The 10472-nt window shown below is 52.0% G+C and overlaps 4 protein-coding genes across 4 annotated transcripts in view; 2 read left to right on the top strand and 2 right to left on the bottom strand.

Moving 5' to 3' along the window:
- Window positions 1–1590, bottom strand: part of EMH_0036390 (prefoldin subunit 3, putative) — a gene marked incomplete at both ends in the record, with an annotated part of 2138 nt that extends 548 nt beyond the window's left edge. The window contains 5 exons of the mRNA XM_013495080.1: window positions 205–294; window positions 505–618; window positions 765–876; window positions 1100–1230; window positions 1519–1590. Of these exons, the coding sequence (XP_013350534.1) occupies window positions 205–294; window positions 505–618; window positions 765–876; window positions 1100–1230; window positions 1519–1590 (519 nt within the window). The remainder of the gene's footprint in view (window positions 1–204; window positions 295–504; window positions 619–764; window positions 877–1099; window positions 1231–1518) is intronic.
- A 1496-nt stretch (window positions 1591–3086) lies between these two features.
- Window positions 3087–5573, top strand: EMH_0036380 (uncharacterized protein; the record flags this gene model as incomplete). The annotated part of the gene is made up of 1 exon (XM_013495079.1): window positions 3087–5573. One exon carries the CDS (start codon window positions 3087–3089, stop codon window positions 5571–5573), a length of 2487 nt encoding a protein of 828 aa, XP_013350533.1.
- A 333-nt stretch (window positions 5574–5906) lies between these two features.
- Window positions 5907–6713, top strand: EMH_0036370 (uncharacterized protein; the record flags this gene model as incomplete). Its single annotated transcript, XM_013495078.1, has 1 exon — window positions 5907–6713. The coding sequence occupies one exon, from the start codon at window positions 5907–5909 to the stop codon at window positions 6711–6713; it is 807 nt and encodes a 268-aa protein (XP_013350532.1).
- Window positions 6714–7301: 588 nt separating this feature from the next.
- Window positions 7302–10306, bottom strand: EMH_0036340 (uncharacterized protein; the record flags this gene model as incomplete). The annotated part of the gene is made up of 7 exons (XM_013495077.1): window positions 7302–7524; window positions 7608–7693; window positions 7957–8095; window positions 8303–8428; window positions 8541–9811; window positions 9917–10011; window positions 10174–10306. 7 exons carry the CDS (start codon window positions 10304–10306, stop codon window positions 7302–7304), a joined length of 2073 nt encoding a protein of 690 aa, XP_013350531.1.
- Window positions 10307–10472: the final 166 nt, after the last annotated feature.

Genomic DNA, 10472 nt, shown 5'->3' with positions numbered 1-10472 from the left:
CAACGAGGAGGGGAGGGAACAGCAACAAAGCAGAAGGAGCTTTGCAGAATCATGATGTCCAAGTGTATCATTCGTGCGCACTCCCAGGCATATGCTCGTTGCACGGAAGGCGAGGACTGTCAAGGCATGCCACCAAGCAGCATTTTTGATAGAAAGGCCAGGCCATAGCAGACAATTCATCAGATATGGCTTGAATTCACTCACCGCTTCCTCCAAGTACTTGCTTGCACACTTGAGGCATTTGTTGAGGACATCCTCCGCCTCCTGTAGGGTATACTCCACAAATACATCGGCCTGCATTCGCCACACGACCAAACAAACGCAGCAACACACAGTATGGATAATAAGTTGCAGAATGTCATACTGAACAGTGCGCATTAAAGGCTCACATATATCTGCTTAGGGCATATCCACCACTCCGGGCTCACAAACACTAGCTTGCTAGCTCGCTATATATCTAGCTAGCTATCTGGCGGGTTTACGTGACCAGCTAATTATTCTTACGGAGAGCCAAAGACAAACGGTGTCAGTTGGAGGAACAGTAGCCTGCACGTGGATTGTCTCAGCGAGTTGGAAGTGTGTTTGGAGTTCCCCATCGCCTCCCTCCTTGGCGATGTCCTGGAAGGAGAGGCAAAGAAAAAGTGAAGCAAATTAATGTATGAATACGTATATAAGTTTAAACAATATATATATATATATATATATATATATACATGCATTACAACTAAGGGTTCAATATATGGGGTAACGAGAGGGGTCCCTACGCGCTGCCTCTTCAGCATCTCCAGTGCACTTAGTGTCTCTTTTATAGCGAGTGTCTTGGCCCTCAGCGTATCTTTCTGTTCCAATATAGAACGCTCCATATAACGATATTTCCTAATAGCAAAAAAAGCGGAAGAGCTTAATTTAATGCATGTTGCATTTCCATCCCACTCACCGCGCATACATGCACGCGCACAAGTTTTACTTGTAATTTTTAAGATAGAATAATATTCTAAGAAATACCACACGCATCACGCAAACCTAAGTGTAGAAGCATAAAAACGCATCCACATGGCAGCGCATACACCCATCACTGGAAACTGGAATGGCCTAAAACCCGTAACCATCTTTGCTAAGGGCAAATATCATGCGGAGAGTGAGAAGATTGCAGCTGTACTGTAGAAGTTCTTTGAAGAGATACTCCACAGATACCGGGTTGCAGGCCCCGACAAATGTCTCCACTTTTTCCTGCAGCGCAACAAGACAAACCACAGACGAACGCAGTGAAGCCTCTGCACCAAAATCAAATCAACAGCTTCCACCCACTTCACTTCACGAAGACAGTACCACGAAGGGATATTGCAAGAAAGAAAGGGTGGAACCGTGGAACCAATGCGAATTCAAGCAATAAACAGCGATGCACATCAGCAGAGAGAAAACAGGTATTGCTACAAAGGCAAAAAAAAAAGCAACTACCTTCTCGTGTTTCTTTCTAAGTGACGCTACATTCAGGCTAAATGAGCAGATGGTACGTACTATGAACTTCGCCTTTGGAATGTTTCTGTGCTCCCCATTCTTCGCAGGGATGACGAGGTCATCCATACGCATTGTCTGAGCGCCAGAAGAGGTGAACAGGAAGACAGCGATATGTATGAAGAAAGCACCGGCTGTGCGCTGTACGGTGTATATGCAACTGAACTGCTCAATATGTCTACACAAATACGCAACAAAAGAGGCATTTTAGCCTAGGCAGGGCAAGTTGAATCCATTCGCTTCGTGATTCTGCAAAGACCACAACACTGTTGCGCCGTGTTGTCTGGCCATACCGGAGCTCCAGAGGGCGTTTGCGCCATGCCGATATGCGTTTAGTAGAAGAGGTNGTGTTGTCTGGCCATACCGGAGCTCCAGAGGGCGTTTGCGCCATGCCGATATGCGTTTAGTAGAAGAGGTAAGAGCGAAATGAAAACAAATTTGCAGGTTGAGCTGCCGAAGAGGCGGAAAACGCAACACCCAAAATGCTATCCGCCCGTTTTCAGGGGGTGCCGCGGCGGGATTTGCAGCCCACCAGTATAAGTTGTTCTTTTATTCCTTTTCTGGCAACATCAACTGCAGATATTCATCTTAATGCGAGAGTGCTGAGGACTAACAGATTGCAGGCAAAGCGGACGCCCCTGGCGCATGCACCGTATTTCTGTACAGGTTTCACAGGAACGCGTCGTAAACTTGGAAGCCACATGCCGGCTGTGGTTTTCTCCAGAAATAAAAAATAAACTCATAAATTGTACTTATAAATTCAATTTTACTAGAGCGTTTTAGTTTATCTTCCTACCTTCGCCTTCCCTTGTGCTACCTCATGTCTGCCGCCGTCGGCCGTGGGACCTCATCGATGCTTGCGATGGGCCGCGTGCTGCATTTCGTTGCTTTTTTTGCTGCAGTGTGGAATTCAAATGGAGTAGCTGGCTGTATTGGCAGCTGTTTGGTAGATATTAACGTGCCATCAGGCCGCAGGGGTGGCTGAAATGGCCACCAGCCTGCTATTTCAGCATCTGCAGCAGATCGGCTTCCCAGCACTGCAGCTACTGGAGGGAGTCCTCTGCTCGTGCGGACACACAGGCGATGTGGCGCAGTGCAGTGGAAGCAGCGGGGACGGCTGCTTCGGCGCCAACAGCGCCTTCGCAGACAGTAGCAGCTCCACCAGCGGCAGCAGCTACTCCAGCAGCAGCCGGTGCAGGCCCGCCCAAGAGGTTTGCAGATGCAGCAACGCTGGGATCGCGTGCCCAAACACCAGGGATTGCACTACCAATGGCTTCTGCTGCAACAGCTGCAGCAGCAGCAGCTGTAACTGCAGCAGCCTCCCTACTGCCGGGGATGATGCTCCAGGTTTACTGAGCAACAGCAGCAACAGCCATTGCTGCATGAGTGCAGAGTGCTTGACACATCGTATTCTATCGCGGTCTACCCCTTTGGTGCCGCCGCCCCCTCCATATAGTGCTGATACAAATGGGATTTCGCAGTGTACCTGCAACGGGAGCCATGATCCGTGCTGCAGCAGTTGCAGCAGTTGCAGTGGCAGTNTGCTTCGTGCGTTGTGGGAAGCCGGCGACATGACTGATTGGCCGTTATCTTCGGAGGGGCATTCCACTCGCCGCCGTGCGGTGGATTTAGAGGTCTGGAAGCTGCGTCCCAATGCTGAACTTAGCACTCAGCTTAAGCTGTGGGGCAATGCAGCTATGGCGCGTGGCCGGCCGGCGGCTGCTGCATCGCTGTACACAGCTGGAACACTGCTGCTTCCAAGCAGCAACAACGCCAACACCCCAAGCAGCAACAGTCTGTTTGCGGTGCTGTCCGCAAATGCAAGCCTTGCGCTGCTACGGCTTAAACGGGTCAGACGAGCCCTACGAACTGCGACGGAGGCCGTTGCGGCAGACCCAATGTACCGCAAGGCATGGCACCGTCGTGCTGCAGCTTTGGTTCACTTGCGAGAAGGAGTAGAGCGCTATTTCGTACCTCTCGGCAGCAACAGCAGCGACAGAAGCAGTAGCAGCGGAAGCAAAACTAGTCACAATACGAATTACTGCACTGCAGCAGCGCGTGCTTGTTTGCAGCAGATCGATAGAGATATCGCTGAGGCGCAGATGATGTCCCAGGGGCAGGCGAACGCTTCTGAAGCAGCTACTGCAGCTCGTCGCATGATTGTTGGTTGTTGCGGTTGTGGCTGCAGTGCAGCTCCCCGCCCTTCGCCCGAGGGCAGTGACCCTTTGTCTCATTCTCCAAACATTTGGCTTAGGAGAGACGTAAGCGCACAACTGGGCACGAAAGGTTGGAGTTTGGTGACAGCTAACGATGCGCCTTCTCGACTTGAAAATGATCCCTGCTTGGTCTTGGAAGAAGAAGCGCTTGCAGTGTACGTACACCCAGACCTCTGTACAGCTGTTCCGAAGATCCCCTTCTTGCTTCCCTCACACTACAAGTTTGCCACTGCACAAAGCCCAGCACAAAGCGCAGAGGGCATGAAGCTCCATGCAGATGCTATTGTCCGCGATGCGTGGGAGCAGCGCGTCGAGGAGGGTGCCGCGGGCAAGAAAGAGAGTGAAGAAAGAGAAGGGACCTGCCTTGAACTCAAGGACGAGACAGAGGGGATCTGCGCAGGCTGCGCGACGGTACCGGCTCGTGAGCAGGGAGCTGCAAGTGAATGCCACCTGCAGGAGTTCGACACCTGGAACAGTGCATTGAGCCATTTCCTATATCCAACCCTTCCCGTGGTGCCCTGTGGCTCCTGCACGGCTGCTCTGTTTTGCTGCCACGGGTGCAGAGCGGCTTCCTCTCACAAGCGTAGTTGCCGCTTGCAGCAACAGCAACAGGTCCAGCAGCAAGAGGTCAGTGGGATGGAAGTCTGTGGAGGACGCAGTGACAATTTAAGAGGAACGGGGGGAACTGCAGCAGCAAGTGTGGCAGATGCGCTATTGCAACCTTTAGCACTGGCGCTGCCAGATTCTCATCGTTGCATTGCGCGCCAGCTATTGGCTTCCCTGTTGCCACCAACAGCGGCCTCAAATGAACTAACAGAGGAAAGTGGCTCGACGGCATTTGCCAAAACCCCAGTTCAGACTGCAGTAGAGTTGAGTAATGCCCCCAATTCCGCAGGACTAAGTATGATCGGAGAGCCACCATGGCGCCAATTAGTCGTGAGGGCTTCATCTGTTGTCGTGGACAGCACTAGGGTGGCGGACTGGCTGCTGAATGCTGCCTGGCTGGCTGGCGAAGCCGCAACATCTGGCCGAGGTCTGCTTTGCGGCGCCCGTTGTCTCATCTGTAGACCTGCCGGAAGGGAAGAAGCTTCACCTTCGGATTCAGCATTCGCTGCTGCAGCAAGTGCAGCAAAAGGTTCCACACGGCATTTAGATGAGACAGATGCAAGGCACCTTTGCGGTTGCTGCTGCGCGTGCTGCCGGCTTTGGTGCCCGAAGTGCTCTGTTCGTTCGTTAGCCATGCAAGACAGTGGCGGTTTGTCGCGTCGTGGTGTACCCTTTCCTAGGTGCCTCTTCTCGGCGGCGCTCCACGCCTATGGTGTAGCTTGCTGCAATAGCTTCACAATTCGTGTTCTTTGTGATCCTGAAGAGGAGGCAATCAAAGCTGGCACTGCTGTGTTCCTCGTGGCCTCTCTGCTTAACCATTCATGTGCCCCTAATGCTATAACGGCATTTGGCGAGCCTAGAATCCAGTTGCAGCACCAGCAACAGCGACACCCGAAGCAGCTGTGCCAACATAAGCGCGAGGGAGATGCTGATTCTACTGCGGCGCAATATGCTAATTTAATTCCAAGCCCTCGTGGTGTTGGGCGGGGGGCGCTCCTACAGGTCCGGCTATGTGCCCCACATAATCGGGGAGGCAGTGACCGCCTACAAGAGCTTTGCATTTCTTACGGTCCGGTTGTAGGGCTGCCGAAGAGCTCCTGGGGCTTCCGTCAAGACTGGCTGCTCAAGCATGCTGGATTTTTTTGTCGCTGCGAAGTAGGTGTGCACTTCCTGCCCTCCGACCCTGTGTCCCCGTGCTCATTTCTGCAGCAGCGAGGGTCGAAACGCGCTTTCTAGTTGCAGTTTCCCGTATCTGCCGCAGCACTATAGCTGAATGGAGTATGTGTGTTGCCTTCTGCTGAGCAGGCCTGTCTCCCTCCGCGGGGTGACAGCAGTGCAGCCAATGCTGGAAACGTCGCCTTCCGATATGAACTACTGTGTGGCCTTCCATGTCCTATTTGCACTTCGATACCACGCGCACGAGAGCTTCTAGGAGGAATGCAACAGAACGCAAGCAGTGACCAGAAACGTCATGAGCTATTTGATGCGGCTGCACTTCTCAGACGCTGCTTAGGCTCCCACCACAAGCTGTTGGCAGAGCAAGCCGCTTGCTGTTCACTTTTCTCGAAAATGCCTACGAAAACATTGGAGTTTGTCACCGCCTTCTCGGAGCTGCTTCTTCCGGTTCTGAAAAATGGGGAGGGGCCGCAACGTTGGACTAGCACGCAAATATTGGCCCTTCTGGGTCATTCATGTGCGCCTTTATGGGCAACTACCCCTAAGGCTTTCCCTGACTCGTCCGCTGGCATATCATCGTTCCTAGGCAATAGAATACCGGTTTATGTATTCAGCGAACTCCGTTGCCTCAACTGCAATTCGCACTTTCCCGCCGGTGCCCTCGAAAGGAACCGAGAAGCCATCCAGGCGCAGCTGGATCGAAAACAAAATGCACTAAGAAGCCTTGTCAGCCCCTCCCTCCATGCCACACAGACACAGCGGGTGGAGCTTTTAACTGAGGTCTTGAACGATATCTTGCAAGCCATTCCACAAGCGGTAGCTGTCAGTGGCTGCCTGTCTACGGATGTGTGGCAAGCGTTGCAGAGCGCTGCCAGGGCTGCCCACGCGCAAGCAGAAGTGATGCGGCAGGTTCACACCGACTCCATCAGGTCTTTTGAGTCAGTCGGCTTGGCAGCAACTTGCATGTCAGCTGGCATCTATGTATTGTTGCACAGGCTTCCTTTGGGATTGTCGCAGCCAGAAGTGTGTGCGCAGATGTACAAGGCCGCTGTGTTGCTTGGCCAAGTAGGTGGTCGTTCACAGGCAAAACAGGTTCTGAGAGCCGCGATCAAGGCGACACTCAACTCCTGTGGGCCTCACAGCGTCAGCCAGAGTTCCATGAAAGAGTATTTACGATGGTTGGAGCGAGAAGATGAATAATGTACTCTGCCATAGAGTTCGGGGGACTTTCCACTGAGCAGGTTTCAAAGATGCAGCAGTTCCCCTGTGTGCAGTTCGTCGAACTCCTTCACCCACAGGGAGCTTCTGTTTTGAAGGGGCACGACGGCTCTACATGGTTACTGCCGCGGGCAGCATATGCTGGCAATGGTGACGAACCGCATGTAAATCCCTCCAAGGGTGATTTGGCAGACCGGCCCTCTGCCGGATAGTCAACACTGTTGCGCCATTCTTTCGGCAGTATCTAGTATCGGCCCAGTTGACAGAACAGGGAGGAGGCTGAAGCAAATAATTACCCCGTATGGGTAAACTATGGGCTGCTTCATATTAACACTATAGTCGTTACCCATTTCACGGATAATAAAATCCGGGGTTGCTCGGGAGATTGCAGAACGATGGAGCATCCACTGTTGTAGGCTTAGAGGCTTATGCAGCCTGTTTCCCGCTACATGCAGTTGCGAATGACGGTGTAGAGGCTGTGTGCCTTGCAGAACTCAGTATACAGGAGGCTGCACCACAGACGGTGGTTCACACTGGGGTGATTTCCTGGACACGTTTCGTTCTGTTCCGTCATATTTGGCCATATGTATTCCCCAAGGCTGTCTTCTTTAGTAGGACCTCGTGTTGCAGGTGCCGCATTGTATGCTTCCAGCAGTCGTCCTTAACAGCTGTAGGGCACTTCTCCATTGACAATATCGGTACCATGTACTGCGTGGCAATTTCCTGCAGCTTCGTAAACGTGCCTTTGTCGCGGGCTGCGCTTTTCGGCAACACAATTGCTTCGACGTCCTTTCTGAGCGCAATCATGAACGCACTTGATGGTGGATCATCCACCTGAACATACCGCAAGGATGTTGACTTCAGTCTCAGCCTCACCCTAGCTTGACCTCTCCATGAATGTTGCAGTCCACCAACGCTGCTGTGTCAGTGCCTTTCAATGTCGTCGGCTCCCTTGCAAAAGCCTGCACAACAACGATCAATTTCCCCGCTGGATCTGTACACATTTGCGTGCTGTTACAGGTTTAAATGCGTGCACGTTGAACTGCACTACAGACTCTTCAATGCTGGCCAATTCATTCTGTAAGACGCAACAAAGCCAGAAAGCTGTTTAGCAGAAAGCATAGGGCTGTACAGAAAGGGAACCCGGGCTCAACAACGGGAACTGTTTCCCGTGCCCGTTCTTTAAGCCGCCCTCCCTTTCCACAGTATTGGTCTGTGCGCTTACGGCTAAGGCTGCCAATGCCTCATGCCCAAGGGCCTCCAAGACATGCCACGGGTTGTTGAGAGTTGCCACTAAAGGTTCATGCCCAAACGATAACACTCCAGAACCATCACTCTGACTTGCTGAGATTGTAGCCCGAACCCTATATGAGTATAAAAGCGAACATAGTCAACATTTGGCGCGATGCCGACAAACGCAAACACCGACAGAGATGCTAAAGCGTACCACCGCCGGCCGAAGGACTAAAGAAGTTCCGAAAGCCTACCTAACGTGATCTTTCAAGATGATGCATGCTTCACCAGGTTGCGGCTCCCAAGGCGGTTGAAGTTTGCAATTTACGCTCACATACCCATATTTTGGGTGGTGTTCTGGTCGAACAGACTCATGTTCATACAAGCCAGAATAAAGCGCTTGCTCCCTTTCATTGCATTTGCGCAGGTATGTTGCGTCAGTTTGGGGTATTTCGAAGTGCGACCTGAGTTAGAGGCGAGCAAGAGGCCAATCGATCTACCGAACCGCAAAGCCCGAAAGCCAGGCAAAGCGCATCGTTACTATGTGGCTACCGAAGACGCATTCGTAAGTCTTACCTAATAAATCCGCCTTGCTCCAGGTGTGGCGTTAAGCTTACGATGTCGAAATATATGAGGATAGGAGCGCGCGTAAGAAGAAATTGCTCCAGACATTCGAGAGTTCCCTTTGGTTGCCCTGCCCGTTTGAAAACCTCCGCAAGGCGTTTCTTTGCTGCTGCACTTCTTCGGACGGACTGGTCAGCAACCAATTTCATTGCTGCTTGCTGGATGTCCGTTAGTGCACGCAGCTCTGGAGAATCTGTTGTTCGGAGGCACTGCATGCAAAGCGCCTGAAGTGCAGGGGACAATTGACGGTACAACTCGTGGAATACTAAAGACGCCAGAGGTTCATAGCTGCCCACTGCTGACCACATATTGTTCTGCGCCGTCAATCGCCTTCCAACGGCAGTGGTGTCCATGTAGGAAGGTCGTGTAATGAAGGCCGTAGGAGCAGCGGTGTCAATACGTGACTTCCCGAAGTGGCCGCGTGCATGGTGCGTCGCCTGTGAACGGTCCCTGCTCCCAAGTATGTTAGGACTCAAGTCGCCTGTGCTACTTCTTCTAGACGAGGAGATTTCCGCCGTGCTTCCGAATGTCGAATTGGAATCCAAGGGTCTTTTCGGAGCGTTGCCACCCTTGTCTGGCACTGAAGAGTCTCTGGGTTTGTCAGAGTGAAATTCCCTTGTTGGTACGTCAGGGCCCGAGCTTCTCGCAATATTTCTATTGGGAAAGCTTTCTAATTCAGAAGCGTAGCGCAATTCTGTGTTTCTGTGATTGCGTGAGCCCTTGCTAGGTATAGAGGACGACGATCGATTCCCAGACCCATCATGAGCGAAGTTCGTGCACTTCCCACCTACTTGCTTGTCGTAAAGTCGCGGGCGACGAGACACATCACTCACTGCCTCTACTTCTAGAGGAACATAGTATTGCTTTTGCTGCACTGCAGTGCTCTCAGAGAATGCCGTCGCCTGTGAACCTGGCTTCACGTACCTTGCCGAGGCCTTTTGGGTGCATATTGGCGTTCTCACGCCTCCAACTCTTGTTGCAGTCATGTTTTCAGTTGAATGGAGAGATACGTCTCCCCCTTGTTTCGAGTGACGCCAAACCATGCTATCACGACCGCTACAGTACCTCAGATGCTGAGCTAACTTTGTAGACACAGCGCTTTGCAACACTGATTCTAGGTTCTCAGATTTAGAGAGTGAATAGAAAGCTTGCCCGTCAAATGCATTAGATTCTGACAATTTTACGCTCCTCTGCTCAAGAAGAAGGTCGACGCTCTCCTGTGCCTGCAAAGCACCACATCGCAATGGCGTTGCCACTTTTAAGCATCAACTTCCCAACTGCACAGAGAAGGCGACACACCATTCGCAGAACCCAGAAACCAAACATACCGATGCCTGAGGACCAGTCGCGAGGGGGCGTTCCCGAACCGCCTCCTGTGCAGCGGTACTCGACTGGCAGCTTTCAAACAGAGCGGATTCGGTTCCTGAGCAGATTGCAAAAACGGTATTCGTTGCTGCAGTGCGGTTCAGCATACCAAACTGCCGTTATGAAAACCTCGTCTCCATATTCCCCGATTGGAAATGCCCACGCATATGCACACAACCAATCCAAGCCCACATGTATGCATTATTCACGTTCAGCTTACTGGTCTGAGCATTCGTTTTTCCGCAGTCTCCCTCTAACTCTCCAGTCAACTGGAATGAGAATCCTCTACTGCTGCGCAGAGGGAACTCATCAAACTGCTTCTTGCCTTGGTGATCAGCCACTCCACGCGGCATCGAGTACTCGCGAACATCGCTTAGTCGCAAACCCGCAGAAGCACTACTCGCAGATTGACGCAGATTGCTGGCCTCATCAGAGACGTTCGGCTCACACCTTCTGGTTCCTTCTTCAGATACGCCTCCTGTAGATCCTCTTCGCATGCTTGCTGATTTCCCATGAGAA

The sequence above is a fragment of the Eimeria mitis genome, genomic scaffold (genome assembly GCF_000499745.2).
Source record: "Eimeria mitis Houghton genomic scaffold, Emh_scaff1409, whole genome shotgun sequence".
NCBI lineage: Eukaryota > Apicomplexa > Conoidasida > Eucoccidiorida > Eimeriidae > Eimeria > Eimeria mitis.
This window is presented reverse-complemented; position numbering and strand designations above follow the sequence as displayed.